This window comes from Cavia porcellus, unplaced genomic scaffold, assembly GCF_034190915.1.
Source record: "Cavia porcellus strain 051 isolate PalLab524CR breed Dunkin Hartley unplaced genomic scaffold, mCavPor4.1 scaffold_32, whole genome shotgun sequence".
NCBI classification, from domain to species: Eukaryota; Metazoa; Chordata; class Mammalia; order Rodentia; family Caviidae; genus Cavia; species Cavia porcellus.
The window spans coordinates 16,163,005-16,177,079 of NW_026947515.1; the positions used below are offsets into that span (position 1 = coordinate 16,163,005).

General features: G+C 41.3%; 1 protein-coding gene across 2 annotated transcripts; it reads left to right on the plus strand.

The window, feature by feature from the left end:
* The first annotated feature begins 211 nt into the window (after positions 1-211).
* On the plus strand, positions 212-13,052 carry Kpna2 (karyopherin subunit alpha 2). Of its 2 annotated transcripts, none has more exons than XM_013148393.3 (11): positions 212-320; positions 1,651-1,748; positions 2,004-2,141; positions 5,603-5,691; positions 6,690-6,958; positions 7,319-7,413; positions 7,657-7,920; positions 8,094-8,327; positions 9,398-9,580; positions 11,489-11,638; positions 12,718-13,052. In XM_013148393.3, the coding sequence occupies exons 2-11, from the start codon at positions 1,674-1,676 to the stop codon at positions 12,808-12,810; spliced, it is 1,590 nt and encodes a 529-aa protein (XP_013003847.1). In that variant the 5' UTR covers positions 212-320; positions 1,651-1,673; the 3' UTR covers positions 12,811-13,052. The 2 variants fall into 2 exon arrangements, with proteins under 2 accessions (XP_013003847.1, XP_003465982.1); XM_003465934.5 differs by having other exon boundaries at positions 222-389.
* Positions 13,053-14,075: the final 1,023 nt, after the last annotated feature.

A 14,075-nucleotide genomic window follows, 5' to 3' on the forward strand; every position in this document is an offset into this window, starting at 1 on the left:
TTTCTCTCTTAAACGCGCCGCAAAACCCCAGCAGCCCTTGGTTTGCAGGACCGCCCCCCAGCGTTGCCCTCCGGGATCTCAGGTCTCCACGCATGGCCCGCAAAGCATTCTGGGATCGTCAGGCCGCTCCCTTATCTCGCGATGATAGCTTTTTCTTCATTTAGATCTTAAGACCCCCGCCTCCGCCTAACGTGTTTTTCAAATCCGCCAATGTACGCACAGTTTAGGCTCGAACCAGCCAATCAGAATGCGGAATCACCGGGAAATTTAAATCGCGCCTGCAGGCTGCACGAGGCACACCGTTTCTGGGCTCCGCCGCGGTAAGCATTTTGAGAGCGCTCCGTTTGCAACCCGAGAGCTCCTCAATATCGCCCGCTCTCATTTCACAGGTATGAACTGAGACTGGGGCCGGGCCCGAGCAATAATGGCTCCTTGTGGCCTGCGCCAGGCTCACAGGTAGCGGGAGGGAGGCGCCGGTACGCGCTGGGCCTGGCTTTGGCCTCTTTGGTTGTCGAGGCCTTGGGAGCGTCGCTCGTTGGCCCCGCGACTTAGTTTCGCAAGGCGGGGTCGGGGCTTTGGGGCGCTGAGAAAGGCTGGAAAAGCTCCAAGGCGTTGCCGTCCAGGGAATCGGCGGGAGCTGGGCGCGAGAGCGGACGGTCGGGGAGGGCCTGGATGCCCTGCCCCAGCCGCCGAGGTCTGCACATTCCGCGGGGAGGTGGGGACGGAGCCTGGCGAGGGAGGTGGCTTTTGGGGAAGACCCCACTCTGAACCGGGTTGTGGTGTCGCGGGCGAGCATAACGGAAGTAAAAGGAGCCAGTTGTTAAGGAGGACCTTGACTTGTCACTTTTGGGAGACGGCTTTGTAAGTATCTGGGTCTGAATGAGGCACAGCAGATACTATTCTAATTCAGTGTTTTAACTGAGAGTTCTCGGAAACGAATATAGGTGAGAGGTCCTAAATGCAGCAGCAGCATTATGCGGCAGTTTTTAATGTTGACAGCAGTTGTTATGGAAGGTTTTGTAATGCGACCAGGCACAAACATTGTATGTAGCTCTCATGTGTGAAGTAAAGTACTTGTTTTGGCCCTTTCAAAGACGGTAAAAAAAAAAGCCTCAAGAAGATCTGAATTTATTGCCCTAAAGACCTAGGGTTTAGGGTTCCTGTAGTTGGTGTTCCATTAACAGTAATGAATTTTAGATTGTGAACTACGCTGCCTGACACGGTGGTGGTCAGAGACTTGTGGCTCTGGAGCACTTAAAAAGGTGACTAATCACAAAGGTCTCAATCAGAATTGAGACATAGGATTTCAAAGATAGGAAAAAAAATAATCTGAACTTTTATGTTGATAACATGTTGAGATGACAGCATTATGGGTAGCTTGGGTTAAAACTTATTAAATGTTAATGGGTTTTCTTTAGTAAAGTGATTACTGACATTTTAAGTTTTATGTGGCTTCTATTATATTTGCTGATAGATTTGTTCCAGAAAGTTTCTTTCCTTTGTGGGGAAGTGGGGAAGATTATCCTTTGACTAAAACTACATCCATAGTGCTGAAAATTTGAAGAGGCAGATTCAAAATAGGTTTGATAATTCTATTCTTATTTGATGTTCTCACTGACATGGGAAATGTTTCTGTCCTCCATCTTTTAGCTTTCTTTCTTTGTCTCATAACCATGTCCACCAATGAGAATGCTAATTCACCAGCTGCCCGCCTGAACAGATTCAAGAACAAGGGGAAAGACAGCACCGTGAGTACCTTCTGTTGCTTTCCTTCGGTATTTTTTTCCCCTTTCGGGAAGAAATAGGCACTTTTAATGCCAATTATAGCAAAGAAACTTTCCGTATTCCAAATAAAGCCTTGGTAATTTCCTCAGCTAGCATATTAATATTCTTTTTCCTTCTGTGTTTTTAAAATGGTAAGGTATTTGAGAAGGGGCGAAACCTTTGAAAGATTTTTTTCAGATGCTCTCATCAGGCAACAAAATGTGTTGTCTTTTCATAAGGAAATGAGGCGACGCCGAATAGAAGTTAATGTGGAGCTAAGGAAAGCTAAGAAGGATGACCAGATGCTGAAAAGGAGAAATGTAAGCTCCTTTCCTGATGATGCTACTTCACCACTGCAGGAAAACCGCAACAACCAGGTAAATATATTTTAATTTATGAATTATGGTAAATCCAGAAATTTAATATGGGCATTGCATATGGGGTTTTGACTGCGAAGATTTTTTTCCTCCCCACCTCATCGGTTCTGATGGATTCTTATTTTCTAGGCATCCTCTGTAACCTATTGAAGCTAATTCTAATGTTATCTTCCTCTTGTTGTGGTTTCCCTGCATTTCTAGCTGTTGGTTGGATATCTTGATCTGGGCACTGCAACATAGTGTTCAGAATCAAGTACTTTGTGACTTATTTTTTACTTTTGTGGTATGTTTTTACCACACCAGTTGGCACCAGTTTTGTCAAGTCTTTTTCTTCCTGAAATTGTTAAAATAGCTTCCTAACTTATCTTTCCTATACTTGTGTGCCATATTGTGTCTTTTTAAAAGTTTTTCCAAAAGTATATTCATGTGCCATACCATTTGTATCAACTACATATTGTACATATGATGATGGGCCCATAAGATTATAGTGGAACTAGAACAGGCCTTCATAGCTAGAGGAAGCAAAAGAAAAAGAGACTACAGAAGAGCCACCAAGAAAATTCATAGAGAAGTGTCTGCCGGAAGCTTTTGCAGACCTCAATCAACAAGCTCCTTAAAGAGCTTAAAACCATGGGTTGCAACTCTGAAAATTTTTCATTAATAGATGAGAATAATGTCATGAACATTATCTGATTATGAGTAAATCTGTGATCAAAATAAAGAATCAAAGAAGGCACACAACCTACCTACAATCCCAGCACTCTGGGAGGCTGAGGTAAGATTGCAGGTTCAAGCCCAGCCTGGTCAGCTGGTCTTAATGAGGCGTTGGTCTCAAAATTAATAATAAAAACCAAGGGCTAAGGTGTAGCTCAATGTGAAGACTCTGAGTTCAATCTCTAGGCCTGCAGAAAATGGCACAATAAAACAGAATACATGTAAACATACTTATTTTTAAAAAAAAATTTTTTTTTGGTCTTTTTGAGATAGGGTCTCACTGTGCAATTTAGGCTTGTCTTGGGCTCACTTTGTAGCCTAGGCTGATCCTCCTGCCTCAGCCTTCTGAGTGTTGGAATTACAGGCATGAGCCGCCACGCCCGGCTTCAAATGCATTTCTGAAGATTGATGCTTCTCAGGAAGACCCTTTATGGTATAGTCTAGGAGGCAGGACATGCAAAGTCCATTTACGTTACTTACCCCTGAAGACCTTTCAGGACTGTGAGATTTGAGGTGATGATACAGATAATGCTGATACTGTGAGGCCTAGGGTAATAATGGGTACTCATGTCTTAGTTTTCAACAAAAATGCATGAAATTAAAAAGATCACAGAAAAATACTTCTGTGTAGCTATGAATTTAAGTATTATTTAAAAAATAATCAAAATTTAAAGGAGTGGTACAGTAAGCCAAGATTTATTAATGCATGTCTTATTTTTCTTGTTGCTAGGACAATACCCAGTGTGCACAAATTAAGGGAGGAAAGATTTATTTTAGTCCACAATAGAGGTTTCAGTTCATAGGTGGGACACGGTTCTTATCTCATGGATTGGTCCCTATGGCAGAGGAGAAACAGATCCTGATGGCAGGGCAGGCAGGAGGCAGTCATACTTTTTCCTTTTGTTTTATTGACATTATAAGTCTATTGGATGGTGCTACCCAGACTCAGGGAGCCTTCCTATTATCTACACTCACAACCATGACAAACTAAAGGGTGGATTAATGCAGTTATTACACTTTAATCCATATTCACACACCCACCCATAATCCAGTCACTCCAAAGCCCCACCTGAGAACATGTGAGTTAGATACCGAACCATAACAAGCTTATTTATTTCGGCTTTCTGAGACAGGGCCTGATGTGTATGCCGTTCAGGCTGATCTTGAACTCACAATGATCCTATGCCACTATATAGATCCAGCTAATAACAAGGAAAAAATTTTTTTGATAAATTTAGAGTAGGCCTAAGTATTCGATGTCTGTAGTACACAGCAGTGTGGGCCTTCACTTTTTTTATTACTCACACTCTGACTTATTCCGAGCCAGTCATTTCCAATCCGCCTAGCTCTATGGCAAGTACACTATATACAGGTATATCGTTTTCTTTTTCTTTTTTTTTTTTTTTTTTTCGGTACCTTGTGTTTGCCAGGCAGGTAAGTGTGCCGCTGAGCTAAATCCCGGGCACCATTTTCTGTCTTTGTGTGTGTGTGTGTGTGTGTGTGTGTGTGTGTGTGTGTGTGTGTTTTAGTATCTTAACAATGACAAAATCACATAACTCCATATTTCTCAGACTGTATCTCCAACATTAAGTAATACATGACATTAGTGCTTGAATATATTCTCTGCTCGAAATCCACACACCATATTGGACCAAGCTTAGGCTTATAAATGTGTATCTTCAAAAACACCAGGGCTTTCCTGCATCTTAGTTTTATACTACTATGCTTATTTTAGTACTTCTCCCCTATGAGCCGCCTTTGTTGTTTTGCAATGCTGGGGATCAAACCCAAAGCCTCCCACTTGCTCGGCAAGTACTCTGCAGCTACCTGTATCTCCAGTCACACTTCCCTGCTTTTTCTAAAATACACATACTCAGTCTCACCTTCTAATAGTGTCTAGCAGGAGATTCATCTTCGAGGATTATGAAGTTCCCTGTTTTTTCACCAAAAAATCAAGAAATATTGCTGTATAACAAATGACATTTATTTTATGATATTTGTCTACTTAATACATTTTTCTTGTTAGATTGTAAGTTCCTAATGAGAAAGGGACATTCTTTTTGAATTAACAAGAACATTGGTTCTCAAACTGATTTGCAATGTACAACTTCTTTGTAATTTGCACCATGGAAATACAGGAATTACAAGTTTGGATATGAAAATACCCCATATATCGCAAAAGCGAGATTATGAGTTCAGTTCCCCGTACGGCAAAAAAAAAAAAAAAAAAAAAAAAGAAAAAGAAAAGAAAAGAAAGTACTCCATACATTATTTGTAACTTATTTTCTGTCACCCAAAACATAGCTGAATGCAGGTGATTAAGACTAACGTAGCAATAACTTTCATCAGTCTTCCCTAAATTGCTGTTAAAAGTATTCACAGCTGCTTTTTTTTTTGTGATGAAATGTTGACACCACAGGAATTATGGTGCCAAACTTGAGGGGTTTTTTTTGGGTTCTTTTTGAGACAGGATCTTGCTATGCAGTTCAGGCTGGATTTGAGTTGACTTTATGGCCCAGGCTGGTCTTGAGCTCACAATGATCTTCCTGCCCCAGCCTCTTGAGTGCTGGGATTACAGGCATGTGCCACCGAGCCTGGCTAAGAACTGTTTGACATATAAAATATTTAATAGGCAAAAATAAATGGGTTAAACTTTTATTAACTCACTGTAGACTTACAAGTGTCTTCATAATGGTAAATGTGAATGTTGGTATTTAATCTCAATGATTATAAAATTCCACTTTTAGGGCACTGTGAATTGGACTGTTGATGACATTGTCAAAGGTATAAATAGCAATAATCTGGAAAACCAGCTCCAAGCTACTCAAGCTGCTAGGTAAGTCACACATGCTATAATTTAGGTAACCTAAGAAACTAACCTTTAGATTTTTGGCAGCAAGGGATGGATGGCTGATAATACAGGTCAAGTTTATCAGCTGTAGGCCGTGAACTTGCCATAATGCTCCCACCTCAGCCTCCGAAGTGCTAGGATGACAGGTGTCCACCACCATGCCTGGCTAGGATTTTTCCTTAGTTGAAATTTTTAGCTGTAATTTTCTATAGTGACCTAAAATTCCACCCTAACTATTAACTTTTGGCAGGGGGTACCAGGGATCAATCTCATGACGTCATGCTTGCCAGACAAAGACTGATGCCACTGAGCTAAATCTCCAGCCCAACTATTAACTTTTTTTTTGTATCAGGGATTAAACTCAGGACCTTGCGCTTTGCCAGGCAAGCATTCACTTACGCTGCTGAGCTAAGTCTCCAACCCTTTTTTGGTCTTTGAGACAGTTTCATTGTGCAATTTAATTTAGGCTGGCTTGAACTCACAATGATTCTCCTGCCTCAGCCTCCTGAGTGCTGGGATTTCAGGTGTGCACCATCACACCTGGCTCCAACTGTTAACTTTTTTTGATTTTTTTTTTTTTTTTTTTTTTTTTTTTTTGTCAAAGTGACTTTCTTGTTTTTTGAAGTGGCGTTTCACTACGCAGTTAAGGCTGGTTTCGAGCTCATTATCTAGCCCAGGCCAACCTTGAACCCCTGGTAGTCCCCTCACCTTGACCTCCTAAGTGCTGGACTTAGAGCCTTGCACCCCATGCCCACCACCACTAGCTTCACAATGACATTTTAAGTCACTATGTGGTAGATTTTTGCAGAGATACACCGAGTAGGAAAATGATAAGTGTACCACACATGTAATCTGTTCAGTTTCTTTACGTTCCAGGAATGTCAGCATTTACTTAAAATGTTCTACATTTACAAATCTATTTTGAAACAAACTTCTCTTGTTGATCACCTTCACTTTTGCTTTTCTTCTTGTTTCTCCTTTAGGAAACTGCTTTCTCGTGAAAAACAGCCCCCCATAGATCACATAATCCGGGCTGGTTTGATTCCAAAATTTGTGTCCTTCTTGGGCAGAACTGACTGTAGTCCCATTCAGTTTGAGTCTGCTTGGGCGCTCACTAACATTGCTTCTGGGTCATCAGAACAGACCAAGGCTGTGGTGGACGGAGGTGCTATCCCAGCACTCATTTCTCTCTTGGCCTCTCCCCATGCCCACATCAGTGAACAGGCTGTCTGGGCTCTAGGAAACATTGCAGGTACTTGGGCGTAAGATTATTTTGACTGAATGTTTCTAACCATAATGGGGTGGGAAAAGCCATGTTGTTAAGTAATAGTGCCCTTGGTGTCACATGTGTTTTGAGTTTGCTTCAAGTCCTTATTAGGGATAAGAGAAGGATCTGAAAAAGGCACCAGGGAAGCATCTAAGTAAGATGGGGAATTCCTGATAGCATATTCAGTCACTGAACATAGGTGGTGCCAGACAAGTAGATGTGGTTGATTTTGCTTTTAGTGTATGCATGTGTTGCTAGGGATTGAATCCAGGGCCTTGTGCATGCTAGGAAAATGCAGTATCACTGTACTATATTCCAGCCCTTAATCTTACTTTTTTTCTTCAGGTGATGGTTCAGTTTTCCGAGACTTGGTTATCAAATATGGTGCAATTGACCCGCTCTTAGCTCTTCTTGCAGTTCCTGATATGTCATCTTTAGCCGTAAGTTACTCACATAAGTAAAGTTGTTCACTTTTGGGGGTCGTTTTTTTGAGATAGGGTCTCACTATGTAGCTCAGGTTGGCCTGCAATTTGCAATATTCCTCCAGTGTCAGCTGCCTGAGTACTACTGCACCTGGCGGTTGCTCACTTTTTTTTTTTAAAGTTGCTCGTTTTAAAATTTCAATTTCTTGCATTTCCTTAAAAGACAGGCAATTTTCTCATTACTTTTTCCTTTCTCCTTAGGGTGGTTACTTACGTAATCTTACCTGGACACTTTCAAACCTTTGCCGCAACAAGAATCCTGCACCCCCATTAGATGCTGTTGAGCAAATTCTTCCTACCTTGGTTCGTCTCCTACATCACAATGATCTTGAAGTATTAGCAGATACCTGCTGGGCTATTTCTTACCTTACAGATGGTCCAAATGAGCGCATTGAAATGGTTGTAAAAACTGGAGTTGTGCCCCATCTGGTGAAGCTTCTAGGATCAAATGAATTATCCATTATGGTAAGTTGCTCATGTTTAGACTCCAAGTGTAAAGTACAGGGAGCATATGCATTGCAGTAATGCCTGTTTCAGACTGTGCTGCACCTCTTAAACATTTAGGATGGATAATTTTTGAGCAGCACTGGGAAAAATAGTAGCCATCAGCAATCAACCCTTTTATTTTCCGTCTGCAGACTCCTGCGCTAAGAGCCATAGGGAATATTGTTACTGGAACAGATGAACAGACTCAGATTGTAATAGATGCAGGAGCACTTGCTGTTTTTCCCAGCCTGCTTGTTCACCCCAAAACTAATATTCAGAAGGAAGCTACCTGGACAATGTCAAACATCACAGCCGGCCGCCAGGACCAGATACAGCAAGTTGTCAATCATGGATTAGTCCCGATCCTTGTCAGTGTTCTCTCTAAGGTAATGTACTCTGAGGATTTAATTCGATAATTGTTAGTATTTCTAGACAAGGCTTTTTTTTTTTTTTTTTTTTTTTTTGAGACAAGGTCTCGCTATGCAGTCTAGGCTGGTTTTGAACTCAAATGTAGCCCAGGCTGTTCCTGACTAGACTTAAGTATAGACATTTTCCCTTTTTGGGGTGGGTGGGTACCAGGAATTGACCTCAGGGCCTTGCCCTTGCCAGGCGGGCATTTATGCCACTGAGCTATATCCCCAGCTCTTCCAGCTCTTTGTTTTTTCCCAGACCTTCTTCACTTAACCGCAAAGTTAGATCCTGCCACTGGTTCATTAGATAATGGTTGCTAAATGAAGATTTATATATAAAATGTATATTACAGTATTCAGAACAAAGAAATCAACTGAAATTCCAACTTGATGACTGCTTTTATTTGTGTAACTCTTACATGCAGTACTGTAATGTGTAGCATCATAAAATTACTGTACAATTCAGCAAAAATTATAGTACTGTTTAAACAAGGTACACAGAAAAAAAGACATGGAGGCTGTATAAACAAGATGTACAGAGCTTGGGGCCAGGGATTTAGCTCAGTGGCATAAGTGCCTGCCTGGCAAGCACTAGGTCATGAGTTCAATCCCCAGCGCCAAAAAAACAAAAACGAAAAAACAAAAAACAGGTCAGAAGTCCAAATAGTGTACCTTGGTTGTGATGCTGAACAGTCCTTAAGTAGAGTTTTTTACGTTTTGTGTTTTGTTTTTATTTTTGACTTTTTTGGAGGTCTCGGTATGTGCTTGCGGCTGTCTGTGAACTCACTATATAGCCCAGACTGGCCTCGAATTTAGGTGATCCTCCTGCCTCAGCCTCCTCAGTATATGAATACAGGCCTGTGCCACCACACCCAGCTAAGCAGGCAGGTTAAATGAGGAATGTGTATATTGTTGTTTAGCAGTTTAGATCTGTGCCAAGTAAGAGCTGGTTTCACAAGTTTGGTGGACCCAATGGGTAGTTTAGCCATTGCTTTTTTCACATGTATGACTGTTCTGAAAGAAAACCATTTTCTTATGTTTATTAGGCAGACTTTAAGACACAAAAGGAAGCTGTGTGGGCTGTGACCAACTACACCAGTGGTGGGACAGTTGAACAGATTGTTTACCTTGTTCATTGTGGGATAATAGAACCATTGATGAACCTCTTAACTGCCAAAGATACGAAAATCATTCTTGTTATTCTGGATGCCATTTCAAATATCTTCCAGGTAAGCCCTAACAAGGTGGCATTGGTTTGAATTTGGGCCTGGTGTGATAATCAGTTTACTATTAAGACCAGGGTAAGGGCAGCCACAGAATCAGAAAACCTGCTTAGAGGGCCACAGTTTTGTTTTTTTAAGAGATAGGATCTATTGCTTAGGCTACTCTTCACTAAGTCCTGGACTCCAGTGATTCTATCATCTCAGTTTCCCGAGTAGTTGGGGCTGTAGGTAATGACCCTGCCCTGCTGACCAAACTTGGTCAAAGATATGACAGGGATTCGGAGAGATTAAAAGGAGATGAGTGAGTGATGCTCCTTTAAGCAGATCACCTGTACTTATTTTGTCAGTTATCCTCTCTCTTTTGTTTTTTTTTTTTTGCTATGTGATCCAAGCTGGCCTCAGACTCAAGGTGCTCTTCCTTGCTCAGACTCCTGAGTGCAGGGATTACAGGTGTGCACCACCACACCTCACTTGCCCAATTTAATACTGAATTTGTTGAAATTCAGATGATTTAGTATTTTCCTTGGTTTCTTTTGGTCAGTACAAGCACGCTGGCACGGTAAGCCAGCCTGCTCATCATCTACTTCTGCACTTGTCACTCTGGAGTTATGACCCACAAATACAAAGCTGAGTAAAGAACACTACGTGGAAGCAGTTTGCCAGTGTGTGCTAGTTTTGCCATTCTTTATCTAAACCCCTCAGTTATTTTCAAGCATATCTGTTATTTTATTGGTAAATATTTATTCTAAATATTGCAGACATAGAAATTTTTTTTTTTTTTTTGGTACCAGGGATTGGACTCAGTTTTGTGCTTTCCAGGCAGGTACTTTGCTGCTGAGTTATATCCCATCCTCTACCAATCTAATCTTGGTACACAGATTTTTAAAAAAAAAAAAAAATAATACAAGCATCAGAGAAAAGTGTTTTTAGCACACCACCAACCATATTTGCCTTTAAACATTGGTTCTCCATATTGACTACAGTTTGACATTGTGTGAGGTACTTTTTAAAAAATAATCCCATCTTAATGCATACCAATTGAGCCTGAATGTAGTTACACTCTTTTTTTTTTTTTCTTGAAAATTCTTTTCCAGTAGTTGCACTTTAGAAGTTGTGTAGGTGAATGCTTAACCTGGCAGGGAAGATACTGTATCACAATGTTGCTTTTCTCAGAATGAGGCTCATCTACTGTCCTGGATGTGCTGACCTCTGTAATTCCTCAGATGGAGGAAAGCCAGATATTTGTGTTGTCAGGGGATTGTGCTTATGCTTTGCCCTAAGAGGGAAACAAGTTGAATAGGTAGTTTTTGTGTTCGTGTGTATTGCTAGGGCTCAAACCCAGGCTCTTACAGGCTGTACAAGTGTTACACCACTGAGGATTACATCCCCAACCCTGCTCAGATGGTGGTGATGCATGGAAAAGGTTAAGTGCTCTAAGATACGTGTGTGGGTGAAAGCCACGATAAAAAAGTAGTTGATGGAGAAGAAACAGTGCTAACTTGGAAATTTTCAAGAGACTTGGCATAGTGGTGCATGCCTGTAATCCTGGGGGCACTCAGGAGGCTGAGACAGGAGGATCACTGAGTTAGAGACCATCCTGTTCTAAGAAGTTCAAGTCCAGCCTGAACTACATAGTGAAATCCTGCCTCAAAAAGGCAAAAAAAAAAAAAGAGGAAATGCAAAATAACTCAGTACTATTGAAGGAACTGGGGTGGATTATGTAGCCCAGGCAGGCCTTGAAATACACAGCAATCCTGCCTTAGCTTTCCAGTTGGTAGTGGTGTAGGGATATACCTCCACCCCTGGCCAATGTTTATTTCTGTCTGATACGTATTCTCAAACATGAATGTTACCATTTTCATTAAAATGGGGATGTTTTGAGTATAGGCCAGTAAACTTGAGATTTTCTTTAAGGCTGCTGAGAAATTAGGTGAAACGGAGAAGCTTAGTATAATGATCGAAGAATGCGGAGGTTTGGACAAGATTGAAGCACTGCAGAACCATGAAAACGAGTCTGTGTACAAGGCCTCCTTAAACTTGATTGAGAAGTACTTCTCAGTAGAGGTGAGTAATGGTGAATTTTTTCTGTGTGTGTGTTTTTCATTTTTATTGGTACCAGGGATCGAACTCACGACCGCCTGCTTGCAAGGCAGGTGCTTACGCCGCTGAGCTAAATCCCCAGCCGTGAGTAATGGTGATATTAACAACTGAAGAAATCCATTAAAAGTATCAAGCTGTGGGAGTTTTTCTTTGTGTTTTCTTTTTGAAGGGGCTTACTGAGAATGAAACTTAGAACCTTCAGCTTTCCAGGCAGGCGCTTGTGCCACTGAGCTATCCCCAGCTCCTCTGTACATTTTTAATGAGCCTGTCCCATTATTTTGTTGTTGTTTAGCTTATGCCGCTGAGCTAAATCCCAGCCCCTTTGTTGTTGAAACAGCGTCTTGGCTGTATAGTTGAGGCTGACCCACCATGAAGCAGCGTTCCTCCCAGTGCTGAGGTTACAGGCATGCGCACCATGCCTGGCCCCATGGTTAAATCATACAACAAAATGTCAGTGCATATAGAATTTATTTGCTTCTCAGGTAGTTAGTTTGATGACAGCATTTACCCTGAGTTTTCAATTCATCAGTTTACCCTCAAGTGAACACCTTGCACATGAACAGCTTTTGAAATCATTATTTTGAGACCAAATATGTTCATTGTGGGAGTTGTTGGGGAAGGGAACCAGACCCAGTCTCTTAATTTAGGGTCTAATAAGTGGTTTTTCCTTTCCTACTGAAAAGTGACGAGAAGAAAATTCTGAACTTACAATTTTATTAGTGTAGTGATACACCTTAACCCGTTTGGGCCGCCTCCACTCAAGAATGGCCTAAGTTTGTTTTTGTTTTGTTTTGGTACTGGGGTTTGAACTCACAACCTCTTAACTTACCCGCCAAGCACTTGACCCACTGAGCTCAATCCCTGGCCTGGCCGAAGTTTTAGCAGCACCCTTTCCTCCTTTCTTCTGTCCAGTACTAGAACTTAGTTGAGTAAGGCAATTTATGCAAATGAAGAATTTAAGAACACATGTAGTCTTCTAGTCAAGGTGCTCCTTAGAAATGTATCATCTGTGGGTTACATTGTTGTTTTTTTAATATTTCTAGGAAGAAGAAGATCAAACTGTTGTGCCAGAAACTACCTCTGAAGGCTATACTTTCCAAGTTCAGGACGGGGCTCCTGGTTCCTTTAACTTCTAGGTGTACAGCTGAGGGGGGCATCAGTCTTTGTCATGTACTGTGTTCGGTATAAGTTTGTCTGTTTCTCTTACAAACTCTTTCTTTTCAATGTGGTTTGTCATTGTAGCACTTTTTACAACGAAACTATACTTGAACAGTTCCAAACTGTACATACTGTATGAAGCTTATCCTCTTAAGGGGTTTCTTATTTCTATATGGAACTTCATATTTTGCAGTGCCCTGTAAATAAAGATTAAATTCCACCCTTTGCTTTACCATGCTATGTGTTACCTTCTAATTTTGGGCTCATTGTAGGTGAATTTAGCAGATTGCGATCAGTGACAAGAAGTGGTCTTGATGTTACCAAGGATACAGGGCTGAAAGCTTTTCTCGGCAGATTGAACCTCCTGGTTTTGTTCTGGGCTGCTTCCCTTCTAAGTAATAATGGCTGTTACGGACTTTATCTGTTCTTCACACTAGATAGAAGAAATTTCTGAAGTCTTCACAGAGGCTTTCAGCCAGTAGTATCTCCCTATGTCTCATTAAATCTTTAAATTTTAATAATGCAGGTTGGATGTGGTGGTGCACACCTGTAATCCTAGCTCTTAGGAGGCTGAGACAGGAGAATCTGAGAGTTCAAAGCCAGCCTGGGCTATCTAGTGAGTCTCTCAAAAGATGAAATCACAAAATGTTTATTACAATATCCCATAATCCATAGGGAAACAGTGTGTCTTTAAAGTACTATAATCCTTGGGGTTGGGGAATTAGCTCAGCAGCATAAGCACCTGCCTTGCAAGCAGGCGGTCAATAGCTCGATCCCCTGCACCCATAAAAAAAAAGTACTATAATCCATGAGTGAAAAATGAACCGACCTTTCACTCCCTGTATCAAAGGCAACTTGATTGCTGTTTTATCCAGAGAAGCTGTGGCTTGCAGGTGAGGAAGTAGGCATAAGACCAACAGCTGACACATGGAGTTGTGACTGGCTTCAAACTTGCTGTGTAGCCAATGCCTGAGTACTGGAATTACCTGATTAGGATTTTAAGGGTCTTGTAAGAGTACTTGGGCATTTTTTCCAGTCTTTTAACATGTCTCCCTTTACCTTGACAAATATTCTATTCTCCCCCTTGTTCATCAATAAAAACAAAGTTACCTTTTTGTCTTTTGTGGATTTTTCTTGGGGTGTGCAACCAGAGAACACTAATTTGAACACTTTGCATAGCTGAGTTCTAACATGCAACACTAACCCTCATTTGATGTCTTGTGCATTTTGTTTGGAGCCTTGA